A 23050-nucleotide genomic window follows, 5' to 3' on the forward strand; every position below is an offset into this window, starting at 1 on the left:
CCTCTTGGGCAGGTCGGCAATCAGTCTGGCTGCTGCATTCTGGCTTGTATGCAGTCTTTGCAAGAGCTCGGTGGAGGTGCCAGCATAGAGTGCATTGCCGTAGTTGAGCCAGCTGGTGAGGGCCTGCTTCACAGTTTTCCTTGTGCAGATGGGTAGCCATCTGAAAATTTTTCAGAGCATGAGGATCATGTGGAAGCAGGCTGAGGCGATGACACTGACCTGACGTTTCATGGGGAGTTCCTATTTAGTATGATGCCAAGGTTTCGGGCATGGTCTATTGAAGTGGGGGTGGGTGCACAGTCCATTGGCCACATGGAGTCATTCCAAAGGATGGTGTGTCTGCCGAAGATCAGAACTTCAGTTTTGTCAGTGTTCAGTTTCAGGCAGTTGTCTTTCAACAATGTTGCGACGCTCTTCATGCAGTTATGGAAGTTGGTTTTAGTCAAGGTGGTGTTCTTAAAAGTGAGAGGATGAGTCGAGTGTCGTTGGCGTAGGAGATGATGGTGATGGTGTGTGATCTGACGATGCCTGTGAGTGGAGTCATGTAGATGTTGAAGAGGGTAGGGCTGAGGGAAGAGCCTTGGGGAGCTCCACAGATGGTGTGATTGGGTTGCGAGGTGAAGAGTGGGCGGTGGACTCTCTGGGCGCAACCTGTGAAGAAGGATGTCATCCATCTCAGCACATCATCTGTGATTCCAGTCTAGCAAAGTCAATTGACAAGTGTGTGGTGGAAGACTGTATTGAAGGCAGAGGAGAGAGCCAGGAGGATGAGGGCACCTGATTCTTCTCTGTCGAGAAGGGCTCGGATGTTGTCTGTTGCTGTGATCAGGGCTTTTTTGATACTGAGGTTGGTTCTGAAACCGAATTGTCTTACTAATACTCTCACCTCACACTACGATTAGCGTAACTGTAGTGGTCATGGCCTTAGAGTCTCGCCACCCAAAATTAATCTAAATTTCAGACCAGAATAAATCAGTGTTACTTTTCAAAAAAGCTAATATATCATATAAAATAATACCTATCGAAACAGTAATCATAACAGAATCCTATTATCCCCAAACCTCAGTCTAGTATCTACAACAATCCTAAGTGAAATTAAAAGTCACACACCCCAAACATTCAAAATACTGTTTCAAACCACTACATATATCCACACAGTCTTATCCTAAAGAACATATCTCTCATCAAACACCCTATTAATTTTCACTATAATTCACATTCATTCTATAAACGTCAAGACAATAATAGCCAGTGACAATATTCATAGGAAATAGCGTAATTTATTCTCAAATTGATCCCTTTTTGTATTTTACCACTCTCAATCTGTTGTTCCCCTCGCCTCCATTTGGCAGAGCCTCAATTTGAGGTCACCAACTTGTGGATCATTTTTCAATCCTCTGTAACCCATGAAACTTCAAATTGATCCATTCGGTATGGTGTTCTTTAATATGTTGGGCCAGAGGAGGACGCATATCCTGGTTTTTGACAGTCTTGCAGTGTTCTTGTATCCTGAGTTTCCTTAGTACTGCCTACGTACAACCTAAAACAATCATAAATAATTGCATACATCACAGACACTATTGCAATTAATAAATTGTTGGTTATGGTATACTTTGTCCTGTTGAATCTGAAGCTCTTGATTTTATTTAACCTATAACAGCAATATTACAATCTGTACAGGTATAAAATCCCTTAGGTGGACTAGTTAACCAATTATCTTTTTTTCTTGGCTGGTAATAAATAGTTCCTAATAACCCTATCTCTCACAGCATATCCTCTCCTAAAGGTGACTAATGGTTTATCAGAGATCATATTAACAAATCCTGGTACCCCTTAAAGGAGAGACAAATGTTTCCGTAATATCTTGTAAATGACATTGTGCTCCTGATTGTAACTAATCACCAATGCTAATCTGTTGCCAAATTTCTTCTTGGTTTTCTGTACAAGAGTACTACTCCTATCAACAGTACAGATCCTCTTTTCAGCTTGATCCCCCCCCCAAAAAAAAGAAGAAATAGAGTACCACTTTACCCCAACCTGCTTTTCACATCCATGATTCCATTCTCAAAATGTTGGTCTTTTCTCCAATTCCTCCGTAGTCTAACCATTTCCTGATAAGGGATACCTCTAATCAAAGAATTCGGATGCAAACTTTCTGCACGTAGAATATTATTAGTGGCAGTGGATTTCCTATGCAGTTTACCATGAATTGAGTCTCCTTTCACATACAATTCCACATCCAGAGAATAGATTTTACTGATGTCACAAAACATGGTAAACCGTACATTATAAACATTGTCATTCACATAGTGCAGGTATTCTTCCAATTTTTCCAGTCCAAATGATAAGGATGTCATCTATAAACCACCAGAAAAGAAAATGTATTCAATCCATTCACTTGCAGCGAAGGCCCAGGCATGCGCCCTCTCAAACCATAAAAAGATGGCATAAAAGGGGACAAACCTAGACTCCATCGCGGTTCCCTGTACCAGGTGGTACCATTCACCACTGAACAGAAAAAAAGTTGTTAGTCAAAATAAGATCTGCCATTTCAACCAGCATCTCAGAATGTTCAATTGGACTTGCACTTCTGTTTGACAGAAAATGACCCAAAGCCTTGAGTCTAAAATCCTTGTGAATACATGTTTAGAGACCAACATCCAGAAAAAGAAACATCTTATTAAAGTCCTAGCGGATATCATGGATCTTATTTAGGATGACAATAGTATCTCTTTCATAGGAAGGCAGGATGACCACCAAAGGCTTTAAAAAGAGGTCAAGGTATTATGACAGATGTTCGGTAAGGCTATCTAAATCAGATATAATCGGTAGTCCTGGTGGAAAATCTCCAGACTTGTGTACCTTCGGTAGAATGTATATAAAAGGAAAATGTGGGTTTCAACTCGGATGTATCTATATTCTCCTTCATTGATAAGCCCAGTTTCCTTCCAGGTATACAATTTCTCAAAATCAGCCATTTTGCATTTATTAAAGGGTTACCATTAACCTTTACATAACATGTATCCTCACTCAGTGTTCTTATAATTTTATTACCATAACACGATCTTTGCATAATAACAATATTTCCACCTTTGTCAGACTCCCGTAGTACGTTGGAAGTATCAGCACCCAGACTTCTCATCGTCTGGAAACCGATGTCTGAAAAATAACAAGAACTTGTGGATTCAACTTTTAGGCTCATGTGTATTAATGGACTGAATAAAGAATCACCTATCCTGATGGACTGATTTGCATTATTTTTATACTTGTTAGAATAATCTACTAACTGTTCATGTGATATTTTGTAGCGCTCCCTATGTTGGTTTGAATTGTTCTACCTTATGTGGAGTAAAGCTTTGCATGATTACAGACACATACTGTTGTACAGAACAACAAAGCCCATTTACAGAATTGTACTCCTTTCATTCACCTCGGGAGAATGCTTGGCTGGCTGAATGGCCCAGATGGGATTTGAAACTGTGGACCACAGTGGTCAAACATAGATCCCTGTAGTTCATGCATTAGTCCACTAAATTCCCAGACACTGCATATATAATTGAAGCTCCAACCATCATTACAGGACATGTACCTTGTTGCTTATATAAATAGAAGTGTGCACTTCTCACATGCACATCTTGGGATATATCTCCCTGACCAATGTAACGTTTTACTCTATCTTCGGAAAATTGGGACAAGCTATATAAACACTCAAATCAAAAAGGCAAAATTAACACCAATGTCGCTTTAAAGCTTAAGGCTGGCGGTCCACAGGAAATACATACATACTTACGAGACAAATGTCATTACTACAAGTGAGGGGTGGGTGGATGACATAACTTGCCACAAAACATTGCAAGTCTGCCTCTCCTACTTAAGAGCACTCTGTTTGAGATGGATATTGGTTCTGTAACTAAATACAAGCACTTTGCACTGCAAAGCTCCAAATGGTGCTTTAAGCAGAGTGATCATAAAAGGGATTTCTGCAAGTCAAGAGGCATGTCTGACTAGTTCTGCTTCTCTGACCATTAATGTAGATAAGGTACCTACACAGCACTTAGTAGTGGTGATCAGCATATTTCTAAACACTCCCAATTTTTCACAAAAAGGCAACCAAAGAGAAGGCACATGAGTTGTGCACAAGTTAACAGAGTGCAGTCAAGCGAGGAAAGCGGTACAGAAAATGTTCACTGGTGCAAAGAAATAAAGCTCGACAGGTTAAATTAATTTGCCTAATTTTTCCAGCATGTACAATAGGGAATGGAATACATTTATTTGCTCTATAGAAAATACAGCACAAAATGATTTAAGACTTTCAACCAACATGTTCCACATGTGTCATTCTACAACCAACACTTTCCCAACCATACATTTTCAAAAGGCACCACCCAGGTACCAATGCACCCAGGTGGCCTTGGCAGGGATATGAAGAGCTACACAAATGTAATAATAAAATGTGTTTTAGCTGTATTTAGATAGTATGAATTGGAAAAATTTACTTTTTTACTTTCGAATGTGAAAGTTGGGTCCATAGTTGAGGGAAAAATCTATCTTCTTTTTAATCATTACAAACGTTGGAAAAAGAACACAATCATCAGTTGCACTCTTTTAAAATGGACTAGTATTTAGATTCTAATAGATCTGTTTTTTTGTACTGATTTATATATAGATTTTTTTTAAAGTGTTAAACATATTTACATAATGCATTATCATAATTTTTAAGTGATGCAAATCTGCTGGCCCCAATTTTGAATTACAAGAAACATTTTGCAAATATATTACCCATTTTGTTTTTGCACCCGCACAAAGTTACCTAATATAACCCAAGGTCTTCTGGAAATACAATGCACAACAGGCAGACCAAATTCGCTCGTAACCCATGTTCTAAAATTGAACCTGGGGAGGAGGGGGTATCCTGGTAAACTAGTACCAAATAGCAACACGAAAGTATCACAACCAGAATAGTCATTGGCTGGCCTAGGCGTTCTTTTTATCGTCCCGCTCCCGCAAAGCCTATTCCGCAACTGCAAAAACACTGAAGTTATCCTGTTTGCAGGAATGCCCTATAATATTACTGGCCACTAGACAGTGCTGAAGCTCCACACATTATGTACAATGAAATACTGGCCTGTCCAAGTCAGAAAGCAAATGCCCAGAAAGACTGTAAGGATCCATGTAAACTGTGTCTTAGGTTTTGAAAATAACAAACATGTTACACAGCAATTGATGTTCATGGCGTGTTAAACTTTACCTAGATTTACTACAACATTGCCAAACTCAATGGTGCTCATTTTCTTGGTCTGTTGGAGGCACTGTTGCTTGTATGAACACGAATGGTAGGAATCCGCTAGCACTATGAACATGGCCAGACTTCCTGAAGATACTGAAAACCAAAAAGTCTGTATCGCAAAATCTTTTTCTACTGCAAGGCACAAAAGCAAGGAGGTTTGGGGATTATTGTAGTCATGCAGGGAGTCTAGAAATCGTCCCAGAGACACTGCATAGGGTCTCGACAATTAGTTAAGCTTGACCTGCCATTGTGGCCACAAGGAGAAGAACAAGGTTTGTTTACAAGACTAGAGTCAAGGAGGCAGTCGGGCAGGGAGAGTATTGTCAACCTTCGGTTGTCATAGGTAGGTAAACAAACAGGAAAAATTAGGCAGCCCCCGCAGGGAGTAAATCAGCAATCGTCGATTCCCAACAGTTACAGCTTGCGGAAGAGCAGACATTTGTTGTTGGCGGGCATGTCCACCTGAAGGAAAATCAGAAAAAGGCCTGGGTTAGAACAGTTTTTAAAATCTTAGCAGTGAGAACAGATTGGCATACTGAGGAAGTAATATCACACGACCTCTGACAGTGATGACTTCATGGTAAGTCACAGCAGTACAGTGAAAACAAGCATTGGCAAAGCCAATAGGTGTGGTGTGGCTGCCAACATTTAGTGTTGCCAATATTTGTGGATAGTTTTGAAAAACTGTATGAAGGAACTACTTTAGGTGAGTAATTGAACATTGTGCAAGAACAGAATGTCATTACTCACAGAGAGGTAAGCCAATGACTAAGGTGAGCTGCTCCTGTTCCCCACACTCTGGTGGATACAACAAAATTGTTAATGATGTACTGACAGACCAATGAATGAAGAGAACTGCCTGAAAGCTCCTAAATATATATTTTTTCACAGAAAAAAACAATAAATAATGGTATAGTTAGGTGAAAATATAAGTTAAAACCTAACATCGCCATGCCAGTGTTGTCATCCATGTTGTTTTTTTAGATGTTATCAATGATGTAATTAAACATGTCATGGAAGATGCAAATTGTGAAGTCGCAAGTAGAGCATAGTAGGGGCACAATTTCTATTTAGCTAAGCAAACTAATACTCTAAAGTAAGAATACTTTTACCCTACCAAACTATAATGTCACTTTCGCCTTTGTTTTTTTCTTTAGTAAATTTCTAATATTTTTTTTTTTAAATGACATAAAGTAAGATCTTATCACCATGCCCAAGCCCACTACAAAACAGCATGAAGAGAGAAAACGTTCGAACATATACAAGTCGCCAAAGGGAGAAAAAAAAATCAGAAGATGGTGACTACACACAGGAACTTCCGGGGTGCCCATTTGACAACACAAATAAGACTGACTTATTACCAAATGGTGGTCGATAAGGACACCGTTAGAAAAAAAACCAAAAGGAGACCATTTTGGAAACAAAAGCGATTCAGAAAACTCATTGAGCTGCAAAACTACTCCTACAGGTAAGTAACTGTTCCATTTTCTGCCTAGGCATAGAAGGAATGTGTTCTTAAAGCAGGATTCTTTCTCAAATTAACTTTCTATGTTCTTCTAGGTCCTTTGACAACACCAGGATTTCATCAAGATCAAGTATGCTGAAAGGCAGCCGGGGAATGGCAAGGTTTCAAAGGACATGACTAACTAGTCATAATGGCAACAGCGCTCTTTGGTAGTCCCCCTGCCTCTGCAGCATCCATAAACAGTCATCTAAAGCAAGCCTGCAGTTTATTAGCCATGGTAGCTACCACTGCCTACCAGTAGATGGCACCAGATGAACGAGCTGCTGAATTTTCTTTTCATGAAGACGTTTGTCTTAAGTCTGTGTTTTAACAGCACATAGTCTAACAGACATTTTGATTAAAATATAAATAGAGCACCCCTTTCAATCATTCGCTTTTTTCGACCGTTCTCTTTTTGCCATTTCAGTTAGATTTCGGCAATTACATCTGAGTGTTCTTTCGTCGCCCAATGCTATTGGCTGTTTGGGTGTCTCCTTCACCTCCATATGAGTTCAGTGATCACTTTATAATAATCGTCATCTCTGTCTGCTCCTACTGCACTCTCCTGTGTGTATCACTTTGTTCCTCTTCTGTGGTCCCTTAACATCCCTCCCTCCTCCTTCTGTGTCGTCCTAGTTTCCTCCCCCTGTTGCCATGTTGTAGCTCCCCAGCCCTTCTCTCCTTCTCCTGTGCACTCATCACTCTTCCTTCCGCCCTGTCCTCCCCTGTGTGCTCTTTCGTCTCCTCACCTGCTATTCCTTCCCGGCGACTTCTCTTAAGTGCCGCTGGGACGTGGTATTGTGCTCGGTTTCGTGTAAATGAACGATGGGCTATCTTGAGTCTCCCTTGCCTTGAATACAGTTCTCTTTTTGTTTTTATGTCCAAAGAATGTAGGGTGGCAATGGTGCCTCCATTATGGTATTTTTGTTAAGTCGTAAAAAACTGAAGAATGATTTTTAAGAAGGATCCCTTGCCACCCACCGTTTATGAGCAAGTTAACCCCAGACCTAAGGGCTTTGCCAGTGCTTGTTTTATACGTAGACCGAGGCAGTCTGAGGGACCTCATGTCACGTGTTTCGCCCGAGCCCTCCAAAGCCCTCTCCAGGTCTACCTTGTTTGGTTCCATTGGAGTCTCCACGTCACTGGCTCTTTTCAATATTTATTTAGGTTTCTTTTGTTCAACAGCAGAAATCGGGGCTTACTTGTAATCTGCCTGCTTTTGCTTGCTCCCTTCAGTATACCTCGCTCAATTGTGCCAGTACAGAATGAGTTAGCACATCACAGTGCATCTATAGGCTTGCCCAAAGCTTGCTTTCCAGGTTATCAATGCAAGGTTTTACAGAGATTCTCCACTGTCAATGTTTTAAAATATTGGCATGCATCAACCATGTTTTATTAAATCTTAATTAGAGAAAGTATATTTAAAACTGCCTTAAAAAATGCAGAATAACTTTCCAAAACTATCTTTTCTTTTCAAGTTGCAAATGTTTCTGGGCGCATTTTATTTTGAAAGTAAACAAGCCAGACTCTCGCTTCCATTCTTTTGAAGCTAGGTTTGAGATTTACAAACAAAGTTTGGTATATGAAGTCTTCTGAGAGGCGGATGGATTTCTGAGACCACCTGCTGCCAGCCCACCTTGGTGAATAATAAACATGGGTCGGGCCCGGCGACTGCCCAAATCTCCAGATCTTCCGAGAGCACAGAGAATCTTAGTCAAAACAGTTTCCTAAGGAGTCTAGAATTTCCTAGTAGACCATAACATTCAGACAACTTCCAGCAAACAGTTGAATGGTGGTGGTGGGGAGGCAGAGCAGAAATGGGAGTTAAAATTTTTTAGGAGGGGAGAAGACATAAAGCAGTTCCTCAGAACAACATCACCACAGGAGAAGCTGAGACTTGAAATGAAACTTACCATTTTCTCTAGTTGCAGACAGTTTAATTCAGCTAGTTGCTGCAGAACATTTGTGTCCCGAATGCCCCAGGCAGGATTGCTGGAAAAAAATCAAACAGCATAAGCTAAAGCGGTCGATTAGAAATGGGGCAGTTTCACAAAGGCTTACCCACAAGCTCAAACACAATGGAATAGAGGGCACGCAGGCATCAGATTTTTTAAACATTTCCTACATTCACTTTTTTGCTGTTTTAGTGGCTCCACCATAAGTGGGAGTGGGCATGGCAAGAGACCGTTCCTCAACTCGCTTTGCCAAAGGTACTCGAACTTCACTTGCGGATGAGGCCTACCAAACGTCTCAACCATGTCTGGGGTTGCTTGCGTTTTCTTTCAAGTTTTCATACCCTAGTAGTTTGGGATGAACTGATACTATGAGGTTCTTCTATAACGGTGCAAACAGCCATAAAATGATGGGATGGCATGCACCCAGAATGGTTATCAGTGGCTCACATAAACTCCAGCACTTCCTATCATCACTTTCTACTTCTCATCTGAAGCTGCAACACCCAAGTGATAGGATATACCCGACACAGTATCCAAGGCTAGAACATCTCAACTGCATCGTATACATTACAGTCAAACTAGGACAAATGTACCCCTCAGGAACCCACACACCCATTACCCACCTGACATTCCTCAGAATTCACAGCAACCTCACCAGTTGAACACATCCTTACCATTAAAAATGCTAACCCCTAATGCACTCGATCTGACAATTTCTGTTGTCTAATAGTTAATCCCTTACGCTCACTTTGCATTACCTCTCTTTTTAACCACTCTCTCTCTCTGGTACATTTCCCACATGCCTCGATATGACAGTGGCCTTACCTTTCATCAAAAACCCTAACACTAATCCTTCATTCTCAGTGAACTACTCTACTGACCTATATCTGAAATTCCCTTTTTTTAAAAAAAATATTAGAAAGATTGGTCTTCAATTACCTCATTTATTTGGCTGAAAAAAAATCCCCTCTACCCAGTGCAGTAAAGTTCTCAACCTATCATTCCACTGAAACAGCTCCAACTCATTTATCTTTCTTCATCATGACTGCTCGCCACCCAATCTCCCTACTACTTGACTTTTCCACAGCCTTCGACACTCATTCAATAACTTGCAAATCACTCGATCAGTGCACACCTGGATCAATTCCTAGCTCTCTAACTACTCATTTAGAGTGGACTAGAATTCCAAGACTTCTATGCCCACTCCTCTTCTCGTGGGTGTCCCACAAGGCTCAGTAAATGGGCCGCTTATGTTCTTTCTATACAACACTGCCATCTGTGACATCATTTCCTCCTTTGGCTTCTCATATCACCTCTATGCTGACAATACCCTGATACTGTGCCTTTCAAATTCACTGATATTCAAGCACAAATCTCTGACCGGCTTCCAGTCATTCATCAATGGATGGATCTACAATCATTGGTGATAAATTCTTGTAATGATCTGTGGCATAAATTCACCCTCCAACACTCAGCAGGTGTGTCAGTGCACTGCTTCAAATTCATTAGCGTTTTAGACACTTATCACCTTAAAAGACTTGATTTTTTCATCAGGTGTATATTGTATTTAAGGCAGTGCTTGTTTCTTAGGGAAAAACTATTCATTGATATCAGAGATAACTATATAATTCTGATGAGCATTTATATTGCAGTGTGTTAAACAACCGTGAACCTATATTAGAATCACAAAGCATGTAGCTAAACAATAGAAGGTAGCTACTTACAAAATGGAGTGAGCTTGCATCAAAATAAAGAATACAATTACTTAAATTTAGATTCCATTTGTGGTTCATTTTCAGAGAGTTGCCAATCAACAACGAAGTGATTTGTTTGATAAACATAAACCTGAAAAGAGCAATAACATAGTATTTGTATCCAAATACACAACCAGCTCTTCAGCAATTAAAAGAATCATTAATAAAAGATGGGAGTTATTGGCCAATGAGGCAGATTTCAAGGACATATTCAAAGAACCCCCCTTACATGCTTACACAAGGGGAAAAAACCTGAGAGAATTACTATCTCAAACTCGTGTTGCCGACACCCCTTCTACATCTAAAGGCACACTTAGATGTTTTAACTGTTCTCATTGCAACAACGTAATTCTTGGCAACTACATTATTCACCCTACTACTGGTAAAGCAATCCCATTAAAACATACGAGTGATTGCAATACTAGCAATGTGATATATGGAATAAAATGTCCCTGTGGGAAAACTTATATTGGCAAAACAGAACGTAAAATCAAAATCAGACTGACAGAACACAAAAGCCGAATAAGAACCAAAAATTTGAATTCATCATTGGCGGCTCATTGGATAGAGGTAAATCATTCTATTTCCCAACTACGTTTTCAAATTATAGAGAGAGTCAAAATTTCACCAGGGGTAGATAACAATAACAAACTACTTCAACGTGAGGTTTACTGGATTAAGACCCTGGACCCTATGGTTCCAATAGGCATGAATGATAGATTGGATATGTCATGCTTTGTATAGTGTTACAGACACGGAGTACTTATAACACAGACAACAATTTATTTTCTCTCCATACTATTTTCTCTTCATTTAGCAACATATGCCACATCTGTGCTTTGTTACTACTAGCACCAATATGTATAGTCTGCTCATTTCAGTCAGACTTTAAACTCCTACACTATACCATCTCTTGGCTTTCATCACATTAATACTAGATCTTCATGCATTGACTATCAGCATCATTATAGTCATTACACCTCATTACCCTTTCGTCCATAGGACAGTGCTATTTACGTAAACTTTAGGCACCTCATTATATCTTTTTTTTTTATATTACGTTCAGGTTTGGCACGTTTTACGTACAACTCCGGTCAAACAGGCACTCTCTATTAGTATTCCATAGAGACGGTGTGCCGATTTTTTATACACGCATCGCGTTCAGTTTGACGAGCCACTATGTCATCATGTCGGTATGTCTAGTATACCTAGTTTCCTTCTGAACACCAGTTTTATCAGAAGGAGCCCTTGATTCTTTTGATTCTTTTTCCCGTCATCCCTGTTTATTCATTAAAATACAGTACTATGGTAATGGCCATATCTTGGACAACATTTAAATATGGCGCCATAAGATCAGTCCCACGCCGTTGGCCCGTCTTCACTGTTTACAGTCCGCGCCTTTATCGCGCAATTTAAATGTGAACGCAACGAAATACCACATCAGCATCACGGAAGTTACTTTGTTGAACGCGATCGCATTATCTCCAGGTACGAGGCACTTCTCCAACCGGTTTCTTAGGCTTAATCACACGAGTCTTTAATATTATCTATTGAGGAATGGTTAAGACCTAATCTTGATTCATGTTGTTTTTTCGTTTAGATATCAGAAGAAATGGGTGCTATTTAGGTAAGGCAGTTCACTTTGTGGATATGTCATTTAAACGCCTTAATGCAACCTTGTTGATTGGATTGCTTCAATTTCATGGTTTTTATATCAGATTTTCTTTTGGCTCTGTATTTCAGACAATGTGTTCGGTAAACCTCTATTAGGTAAGCCTTTACAAAAATGTTGGCTTTACGTTTCCAAGCTTTTAGCGGCATTAAACTATTATCATTGTCATCTGGCATTCTAGATTATATGCAGTAAGGACTACCGGTTCACGCAGATACACACTGGCTACTTAAGGTATGACTTATTAATACGCACTGAAAACACTTTGAGCAAACACACATTTGCAGAAATTCAGGTTAGGGCATTCTGACAATCCTGAAAAGAAAAAAAAAAGAAAAAAAAGGTGCTCTTCTTTCCCACGTCCTCTGCATCTGCTTTCCTTTCTATCTTTCTTTTAATCCCTGTGACTTAATGAAAATGGTCTCATCAGCTAGAATCTCAGGGCTCATTTTCACCCTTCTATAAAGCTCAAAGCATATATTGGCCACACTGCCACAACTGAAACCCTTTCACACTACTCATCACCATGCAACCTCCATTTCAACAATCACAACCTACTGACTTCACAAAAACACTGCCTTATCTAAATGTAAAGCCTTTTACCGCTTTGGCCAGCTCCTCTAGAACAAATTACCCCCTGGCATCAGCGCCTCCATGTTGCTCCAGGATTTCAACGACATTTTAAAAAACATGTTTTGAAACAGGTAATTGAAACCGGTTTAAATACATTCATCATTTTGTACCTGTAACAGCCGCTCTGCTAGTATATAGTTTCCCAATCAGTTAATCCCCAAGTAGTAACACCAGCTTATGTACGCATGTTATATAGGGTCTCTGCCAGTCATAACCAAATATTGGCATCAATCGTTTTTCCAACAATGTACATTTAACATCACTCATGAAATAATATTTCAAACCGTCTTGACATATGTACCCCCACAGTTTGCCGTGGACAACATTTGTGTCCAAAATGTTCTGCTGCTGTGAACTATAAGGAATGCATATACTCTTTCTGATGCCACAGTGCCATCGTCATTTACTTTGGACTCAATGTAAGGCTGCAACATTCAATTCTCATAAAGTAATGGCTGAGCCCTCACAGTATTCCCATACGAAAGAGACAGAACTTGCAGCCATCACCAACTATTGAACTTTTTTATGCTACCTCATGTTTTTGTATTCTTTTGTGGATGCAATGCAGAAATAAACTATTCTGTAATAGCAGTGAAAAACTAGGATAAAGGGATTTCAGGAGTTAGAGGTTTGTGGAAAGGAGTCAGGGCAAGGTCTGGAAAAGTAGCACACTGCAAAATAACAGCGAGACATCTGAAAGGCTTTGTGTGAGTATTAGAACTGAAATAGGTAGGGAACAGGGAGATATACATTGTGACGAATTACAGCCTAGTGCATAGAGAGTTCTTATATTGGTGGAGCAGATTGCCAATAGGAAAGACCACAACCACGCCAGCACACAAGGAGTCTATATTGGTAAAACACAGAGGCTCTAATTGCAAACAGGCCAATGATTTTGAGTCATTGCAAATTGTCTTTTGCGACAGATTCAGAATTAGAAGTTGTGCTAAATTGCTGCACTGACCCAGATCTTACCTGCTAAAATTTGTGTGGGAAAAGCTACAATATTTAAGTTTCATCAATCACAAGCGGGAAAAAAAGGAACATGCTTTCAGCTTAGAGTAGGATAAACCATGCCTCTCTTATTAAACTATTTACTCTTGAGCTAAATTATTTTACAACACAGTGTAGCACCCTTGCATGCATGTACTGTGCTTTTATATACATATGTTTGGGTTATTATAACTTTATGAAGCTTCACTACTATTTATTCAATGACTAGCTAAGCCTTATACATTGTTGAAGGAGACGTGCGCAAATGTAGATCGCTTGGGCCACCCTCATTTTGCCTAAAAAAGTTCTTGTTTAAATATATAGGTATTATCCAGACGACAGCCACAGAAATTGGTTTATTTCTATTTCCTTCACTTTTGCATGCTTCCTAATAAATACACCATTTATGGCTAGGTATTTGGGTAGTTAAATAGGGTTCCTTGGTCCTGAAGAATGCCACAGACCCCTGCGGGGGCTCATAGTTGATGGCTGAAATATGGCAACCCGAGGATGAGGGGGTGGCTAATAACCTCAACGTTGATACTCTTGTTTTAACCTTACCATAGGAGACACATATGAGGGGGTTATTGACGGCATATAGGTAGCTTTAACATATGGAGAAGCCCACCAGCCATACTGAGCTTCCACCTGGGTGAGGTACAGACAAAAAGTTAAATTTCACTTCGGTGGGTAAGGTTCATGCGCCCTTAAAACAAAAACCTTAGGAAGGTGGAATTTAACCTGATCCTCATTTGGATCATATTCTGTGGGTTCTTCAACTTTTCTGGAGTAATCCTATATCAGTGCATGCCACAACCAGTGGGAGGGCCAGAATAGTCTGCAATTTGTAAGTATTTGTGCAATTTTACAATTGCCGTGTTTTGTTTATTTTGCTGCAAGTGCAACACCCATACAAACCCGGAAAGGTCAGTTAGAAGTGTGTAGCCGTGGGAGTGTGTGTGGGGATGAGCGAGGGTGTGTGAGGGATGGAGTATTTTGTCTCCAAAAGCAGAAGCTTAACGTCACCTGTTTAAACAGTGATAACTGCAATCTGAAGAGAAAAATAAATTAGAGAAAAAAAAAACATAGTCAATTCATCCTCCTACCTGTGCCTCAGACTTCTGTCAAAATCCACGTTGCTCTGTGACGTGAGAACTCCGTTGACCACATACGGCTGTAAGAACACAAAGCAAAGCTGAGGCAGACACCAAGATCACATACTATACGCATACACTAGTAAGAGAACCAGGCACAGCCAACAACCAATACCTTTACAGCTCCCACCCTGTCATCCTCAACCACTCTCAAAGACCGTAACAGCAATATACCTCCAGATGGCCACATGAAAAGCAACACATCAAACTGAAGGCAATCAACATGACTGAGCCATGCTGCTTAAACCAGAGTAATGTGAAGTTCAAGATAGGAAAGAATAGGATGGCAAAGCAGAGCAAAGAATTAAGTCAGTTCACTTGATGAGGAACACACGCTTCCCTTCCCCCTTCCTTTCCCCAATTAAGAGCAAGATGTAAAGTCTGGGTGAATATCTTTAAATAGAAATCTTTAAAGATAGATTGTGAAACCTTTCGTTGTCCACTACCTGTGGAGTTAGGAGCGCAATCCATCTGTAGAAAGGACCAAGCCGTCACTGGCCACAAAATTGCATTTAAGTCGGGCAGTGCAAACTCTCCAAAACCATCAATACAGCAACGCTGCAGTAGGCCTAAGCTACAGTAATGAACCCTCGCGTTCAACATCGCAGAATTGATCAATTTAGGCGACAACCCTAATATTTGAAAAAAAAGCAAACTAACTGCTTCCACTGCCTTACTCTGGATTCCTTCAGAGCAAAGAAGCAGACTAAAGAGGCACGCTGGCAGGCCATTCCAGTGTGGCCCAGCAAATTCTACCCCACAAGGAAAACATTTTCGTAGAAGGTTGACTAGTTGAATAAGCGGATAGATTTGTTGTTGTTGTTGGTCTGCATAATGTTATGCCAAGTGCCTGGCAGTATTTCTTTAATATCTTGATTGAGTAGACATCATTTGTGATCACTCGTATCAGTAATTGCGATTTTCATTATAAGAGCTAATAAAGCTCAATTTTTTAAAAAAGGAAGACTTTTTCCACAACTTGTGTGCCAATTCCAAAAAATAGCTAGTAATTTGTCAAAGCCAGGCAGCAGCCTCACCTTTACACCATTCTTTTCTCTTGGGTCCATGTAGGAAGTAAAACTATAAAGAACTCCTTAAAACTAATCGCACAACAATACTAAATCCAACTAATAGACCGAAGTCCCCTTACTTTATCTGCTGAACTACTTGTAGAACAAAACAGCTGATTCTTAGCGGACACACCTGAATCCATGACCCCGGCCACAATGACTAAAACCAGAGTTCTGCTATCGACCTGAAATCCAAGGTAGCGCTGCCGAAGCCAAAGTGATGCAAATGCAGAATTCAGAGTAAAGGCTCATACTTATACCAATAATCTATGAACGAGATCCCAGAAATCAATCTCCAAGCAAAATCATGCATCTAGAGCCCACCAAGCAACACTGTGCATTCTGAGACCACTGTGCAATGTCCTGCATCCGGAGGTAAACCAGCAAAGCCTTGTAGCTGGAGACTACTAAGCCGGGTGTCATATCCCGAAACAACGGAACACAGTCCTGCATCGAGAGAACACCATAAAGGACCAGTATTCTGAGACACCAAGCAAGAGCCATCATCCACAAATGACTGAGCAAGGTCCAGTATCCTGAGACCACCCAGAAAAATGCATGCATCATAAAATCACTAGCAATGTACATATCCTGAGGCCACCAATCAAGGAGTCTCAATACAGAGACTTTAGAAAAAGGCCTCGCACTCCGAGGCATGCTTCCTCCAACCTCTCGAGTCAGTCACTCCAAATTCTTAAATCCTGAGACAGTACTACACACTTCTTTTCCGGAATTCCAAACCAAGCTCCAACTATCTACCGCAAGACATATTTGTATCAACCAACCCTTCATCATTCACGCTCCCATTGGCACTGACAGTTTCTGCTTTGTAGCCAGACAATGAGTTTCTCAAAACTTACCCCATATGTGAAGAGGACACCACCAGGTTTCAACAGGATCCCCGCCCCTTCAAACAATCCCTGGAAAAGGAGACAGCGTAACCAACATTTTACAAATAACCCTGAAACAATTAAAGAAATATTACAAAAATAACTTTGACTAGAGAAGAACTACTATTGTGTGTTGAGGCACTGGCATGCCCACAAAAAAACACTCAAATAGATAATAAAAGATAAATAAAATCAGAACAAAACTACATTAAAAACCAATGTTAAAAATCAAATGTAAAACTAATGTTTAAAAGAACCCCAATGCAGCAGAAACCTCAAGTTTTTGTATTCTCACATGAAAGATCTGTTTTATTTTATTTCATGTTATTAACTTGACATTTCTCTAGTAATGTTTTCAGAAACGTTGATCTCGTTTTACAAAATTTTAGGCAATTCAATAATGAATGTTCCAAAGCATCTTTTAACACGTCTTTACAATTAAGGTTCTCCTTAAGCACATTTAGACCGAATGATGAGGAAATAGACTTGGTCTTTAATGTCATTAAAATTTGATGAGGAAAACTGTCTCACACCTCACTTAAATATTGAAAACTACCTAAGGACATTGCTATAAATTCAACCCACTTCATACTTTTTTTTAACTTATGTACCTTGTATCCGATGGGACAGAGCAGATTTTTAAAATCACATGGTTTGCTTCCATATCAACCTTATTGAATCAATCAGTGTTTGTAAGCGCGACTACTCACCCGCTAGGGTTTCAAGGAGAGTTTAGGCACTGGTAAACTAATATTTAATACATTATAACTATAACATTTTATAGACTTTTCCCAGTTTAACTAACTTTTAAAAATCACTTACCAACTCATTGCAGCTTCTGATGGCTTGTGTTAAGAAGCCTACATAAGCCCATAACCCTCAGCTTCTCCTGCTAAACTGTTCAGGCCCAACTCTAACCTGATTGCCTCACTCTGGAACTCTTAATGCCACCTTGAAAAGCTGCCCTACATTTTTTTAAATGATACAGGTGCTTAAAAAGTATTAACTCATACCCGTAAATGACTATCAAGCAAGGTTTTATATTTATAAACTTTATTAATGAGTAGAGCGATAATCTGTGACATTGATCATTAACTTGCTAACGCCTCATAATGTGCAAGGCAGTTTTAGCTCATCTCCCAGTATCATTTCCAACTAAGACCGCTCGCAACTAGTACTCGAAGGTAGCATATTGACCAGTTACAATTTGGTGCATCTCCAAGAAGAATTAGATGTATTCTTTTTTTGAACTCTTTCAAAAACATGATCTATGTCTTTAATGTACAGAGCATGAGATACATTGCTCGACCAGGGCAACTGGTGTTACAATGAAGGACAAACTTATATAGTTAAAACACAAGTTAAGGTATTTTCAGAACTGCAGATATAAACTTCTCCAAGCTGGAAATGAACCCCCCCCTCTCCTGACACACTGAATCAGATAAAATGTGTGCGCAATATAGAATCATAAGATCATCTAGTTTGACCCCCTGCTACCAAGTATCAACATCCTTCATTCAGCTGTGTCACAGAGTTGATTTTATTAAGAGCAGAGGAATTTATAGCGCAGACCTCAGCGCAATCAGAATAAAATTAAAAAAAGAAGATTAAAACAAATAACATAAAATGATATACTTCAATGTTATAATTAAAACTAGTCAACATTATTCAAGGATCACTTGGTACAAGGACAATACAATGCTACAAATAATTATCAAATATAAGATGGTGAATGCTACTCGTCCCATGATTGCTTTAAATAATGCACCATCTTCCATCTGACGGAAGATTAACACGCAACTATAAGTCAGTTGTATCCATATGATCCAAACTGCTGCAGGATGCCTTAAACCAGGTTCATCAGAGCACGTCCCACCCATTACCAGGATATAGGTATTTTGTGGCTCTATCATGAATTACATATCTATTTTCTTTGCTTGTTTAATTTTCTTTGCTTGTTTTAATAAAACTACCCATCACTCTGTTGTTCAAAGTTGATAAATCTTATTTTTAATCTGAAAGTTAACAAAAAACAGCACATCATCACAGGAAAAAAAAAAAGATGGTTATGAGGACTTGCACATGATGGCTTCAGTGCACCAAAGCATTGAGGCCATCAGATTGGGGCTGCAAGCTCCAGTTGGGAAGGAAGGCATTTTAAAAAATCATACATTCAAGAGGAATAGAGAATGTCAAAATAAATGGGGAGAAAACATGGCTTCATTAAAAACTAAACTGTCTCTGCTAGATTTGATTTGGAGATCAGGCACACTCACCTTCGTGCATTGAAAGGGGGTGATGTGGATCATATTGATGCAGACGACCAAGTCCAGCGAGTTAGGCTGCAGGTTGCCCCAGCTCTCCCAGCTTTTGGATGAGTCCAGAAGCAGGGGTGGCAGCACGTTCTTCAGCTTCATCCACGAGGTGTAGGAGGCAATGCTAAGTGGAGCACAGGAGAAACACTTTGTAGAAAGACTGCAAAAACAGGTGGACCGACGCACTGGATGCTATTTCATTTTAGAATCTAAGTCTCCCCTCTCGATTTCTTTGCCAATGGTTATTTAATTAAGATTTTACCTCCTGGCCTGTAATTGTCAATGCTCCCGCGTTTACATTTTTGAACCTGGGAAATCAATGTTCTCCCCACCTATAGAAAACCGACCCTAACGCCTACTGTACGATCCACGGCCAAAGGCACAACACAAGTATGAACCAGATGGACTCGAAGACTAGCTTAATAATCTCGAGTTGAGATAAAATGAATTGCAGTTGATATATCGGTCGCTAATGTTAAACCAAGAATGCATACCTCTCTATTTGCCTGTCCTATCCTCTTTCTCCCTCTCATTTCTAACTTTTCTGTCCTTTCCTCCTTACACCTATCTCTCTATCAAAAATCTAGCCAGCAAGGGGGTTACCGCATAAACAGCACTGTACTAATGATCTATGCCAGCTGTGGTTAACCCTGCAGCAGTAATTGTGATTGTATACAATTTATAAAAATAAATTTTAAAAAATTTAAAATTTAAAAAACGACATGCAGCAGCAGCACCACTGCATTGGCACAGAGACCTCCATGAGTCACACAAAAGGTGTCGACAGCTCCCCTAGTAAAGTTATCCCTTGCACTTTGGTAAGTATAGTTTTGTTAACTGCAAAGAAAGAATTAAACTGGATCAAATACGTTCTGCTGTTTTATTACATACTTTTGTGCAGTGCACCATTCATCATAAAATAGCCAGTTGGTACTGTTTGGTGGCACAGCATTAAGGCTGTCCCTTACAGGCTGCAGGTTTTTTCTATTGTGACTTAGTTTTATAGAGCAGTGCTTCCCAATCTTTTGAGATCACAACCCAATTTTTAGAACTACAAACGTTTGCGAGCCACCTATCTTTAACAGAAATGAAGCTGGCAATTTTTTTAAGTAATAGTAGTCATGCTTTCAGAATTTTGTGATACACCATAATATTCTTTACAATTTTTTGCGTTCCTCTTTAACAGAAAATGTTTGTACATGTCACAACCTTGACCACACCCTTCAATATGTCTTTATCAGACTGTGGCCAAGAGATCGATCTGCTCATAAAAATGGCAGATGGCGCTCTGCACTGGAGCTGAAACACACTTCGAAGTGGGGTGCTGGCCTGAGGCACCTGTTCACTAAAATTACAAGACTTCCGAAAAACATTGGTGTTGATACCAGTAACTTTAGCAAATCTGAAAAACCATTCTGCAGAAGAGTAAGGTCTCATTTTAAATAAAACGAGGCACAATGGTGCATTAAAGACTCCCTATTTATATACTGTGCTTTACACCAGATTGCATTACATAAAAACAGATTCATTTTATTTTATGCAGAGGAGATTAAGTGATTTGCCCAGAGCCAACAACGGGACTCGAACCTGGTTCCCTAAATTCAAAGTCAGCAGCTCTGGCTGTTAGGGCACATCCATATTTCTCAATTTAGTTGCAAAAGTCATACAAGTTGGATGATTGTGTAGGTTTACATATAGCGAACACATTCTCTGTTCAAATGGCTTTGTGAAGTTAAGAAAAGCCGCAGAAAAATTACTGGGAGGTTTACCCACAATCTCGATTGGGAATAGATTAGGCAAGGGTTTATTTTAAAACTAAATTTATGGGCATGGCTCAGCACCTTTGCACTAGCGGTGCTCGAACAATTTTCCGAGTGCTGTTACTGACATCAATGCTGCATCACTTAAGTCGTAGGGATTGTGAAAAATCCCAGCTTCACACAAGGTGTGGTAAGGCTGTAGTTGTAGCTGGTAGTGCATTTCGGAGCACATTGTCGCAAATTTATTACTAAAGCATTGTGTAATTTTGCACTCACTTACAGGCAGCACATTTTTCCATTGAAATAGCCACTAAATTTGCACAGTCATACAGTCTTATGATAAAACTATATAGAACCCAAAACATAATGTGTGGAAATTGGGTTTCAATGAAAATTTATCATCTGTACATAACCAAGTAAAACAAATTGGATTTGATTATTTTAAAATCTTTATAATCTTTAATTTCATCACTATTCAGAATTACAAGAAAAATATGCTTTTTTTTTAGGTCTCGTCTAGGCAGCGCTAGCGCAGTTTCTTCGAGACATACTGTATAAGGTATGTATAAGGTATGGCACTGAAGCTCTGCCCACTTGCCACCCATATTTTTCATTGGCTTGTGTCATTGCCCTTCGTCAATAGGCTTGTTTGTCCCTCCCTTGGTACCCCCTTTTCTACATTTGTAACCTCCCATGAGGACTGGCCCTTTTACTTGTGTTGTTACGTGGTATGTTTTATTTACAGTCTGTGAGCACTAACTTCTTTAATGATTTTCTCCTACTGCAGACACAACATGCTTTCCTGCAACGGCGTCCGCTTTGCTTTCACCTTTTCATCTATGTTATTTATTTATTTTTTGGCTGCTCGGCACGTTTTAACTATAGCGGCTGTGCGCCTTTATTTTCCTTGCAGCTTGCTCCTTTTCATCTGCATTATTTTTATTTGTTTTTGCCAGCGCAGCACACTTTTACTATAACGGCTGCGCCCCTTTATTTTCTTCTGAACTGGCTTCTTTTTATTTGCATACATTTTTTTGTGCAAGCTCAGCACGCTTTTACTATAGAAGCCACACACCTTTTTTTTCCCCCTCGAAACACAGCCAATGGTGGCCGCATGCTTTTTTTTCCAACAACAACCCCTCCTTCCCCATATAATGGCCGCCAGAACTGGAAGAAGGCATCTCAGTGGCAAACAGCAGCTGCAAGCGGTCACAATGATGGCTTGAGGATTAGAAGCCTACTCTAATCCTGGGCCAGTGCATCGGCTATGCCAGAGGACCCGATAGCTTCTGTGCAGCAGAGGTGCCGCAGGGGACTTGATCCTAATATGGGAGGCTTTTTTTTTTTTTGCATGCACGGCTTATCACTTCTAAGGCTGGCATCATGCTTCTCAAGAATTCATTTGTTCCTTCTTCAGATAGATGCACTTCATCTTCAGTGTAACTGTTTTGGCACTATTTGGATAATAAGCCGCCCATGCCTGACAAACGTCATATTCATGGTCTCTCGCCTTCGACTCCTATCAAGAAACAACCGCATCTTTTTTTCCATTTTATTTAAAACGCCGGCTGGTACCGACGCGGTTTGAGTTTCTCCTGGGCTTCAATCACCCCCTCCCCTCCGATTGTGTCCCATCCAATCGCTGTCCTCTGCCCCCATTGGCTAGACATTTTCACATGCTTTCTTCAAACTTTGCATCCTATTGGCGCTTTATGCCTCACTTCCTACTCTGTCACTTCCTCCCTCTCAGTTATTGGGGCACCATTTTCCGTTTGTGTAGCTCTGGCCCGTTCTTTGCATGCACCTCATGCGTGCCACATCCCGGGACCGGTTAATGTAACATCCCTTGACAACTGCTGCATGTGCTGGCCTTAGACATCATTGTCTATTTTTGTTTCACAGTATGATCAGTTTTTATTTTTTTGCAGGTTTGTGACCAGAAGTTATTTGAGCACTTTACAAGAGCACCAGCTGCATTACTCAAGGACACATTCATTTCTTTTTTATAGACAACGGGAGATTAAGTTTATTCGCCCCAAATCACAGGATGTTGAGTCAATGCC

The 23050-nt window shown here is 40.0% G+C and overlaps 1 protein-coding gene across 1 annotated transcript in view; it reads right to left on the reverse strand.

The window, feature by feature from the left end:
* Positions 1-1264: 1264 nt before the first annotated feature.
* Positions 1265-23050, reverse strand: part of LOC146789800 (methyltransferase-like 26) — a 39621-nt gene continuing 17835 nt past the window's right edge. The window contains exons 2-6 of the mRNA XM_085632145.1: positions 19189-19351; positions 16883-16942; positions 14905-14972; positions 8705-8783; positions 1265-5749 (exon numbers count right to left, since the gene is read on the reverse strand). Of these exons, the coding sequence (XP_085488271.1) occupies positions 5702-5749; positions 8705-8783; positions 14905-14972; positions 16883-16942; positions 19189-19351 (418 nt within the window). The 3' untranslated portion in view covers positions 1265-5701. The remainder of the gene's footprint in view (positions 5750-8704; positions 8784-14904; positions 14973-16882; positions 16943-19188; positions 19352-23050) is intronic.

This window comes from Triturus cristatus, chromosome 10 (assembly GCF_964204655.1).
Source record: "Triturus cristatus chromosome 10, aTriCri1.1, whole genome shotgun sequence".
Taxonomy (NCBI): Eukaryota; Metazoa; Chordata; class Amphibia; order Caudata; family Salamandridae; genus Triturus; species Triturus cristatus.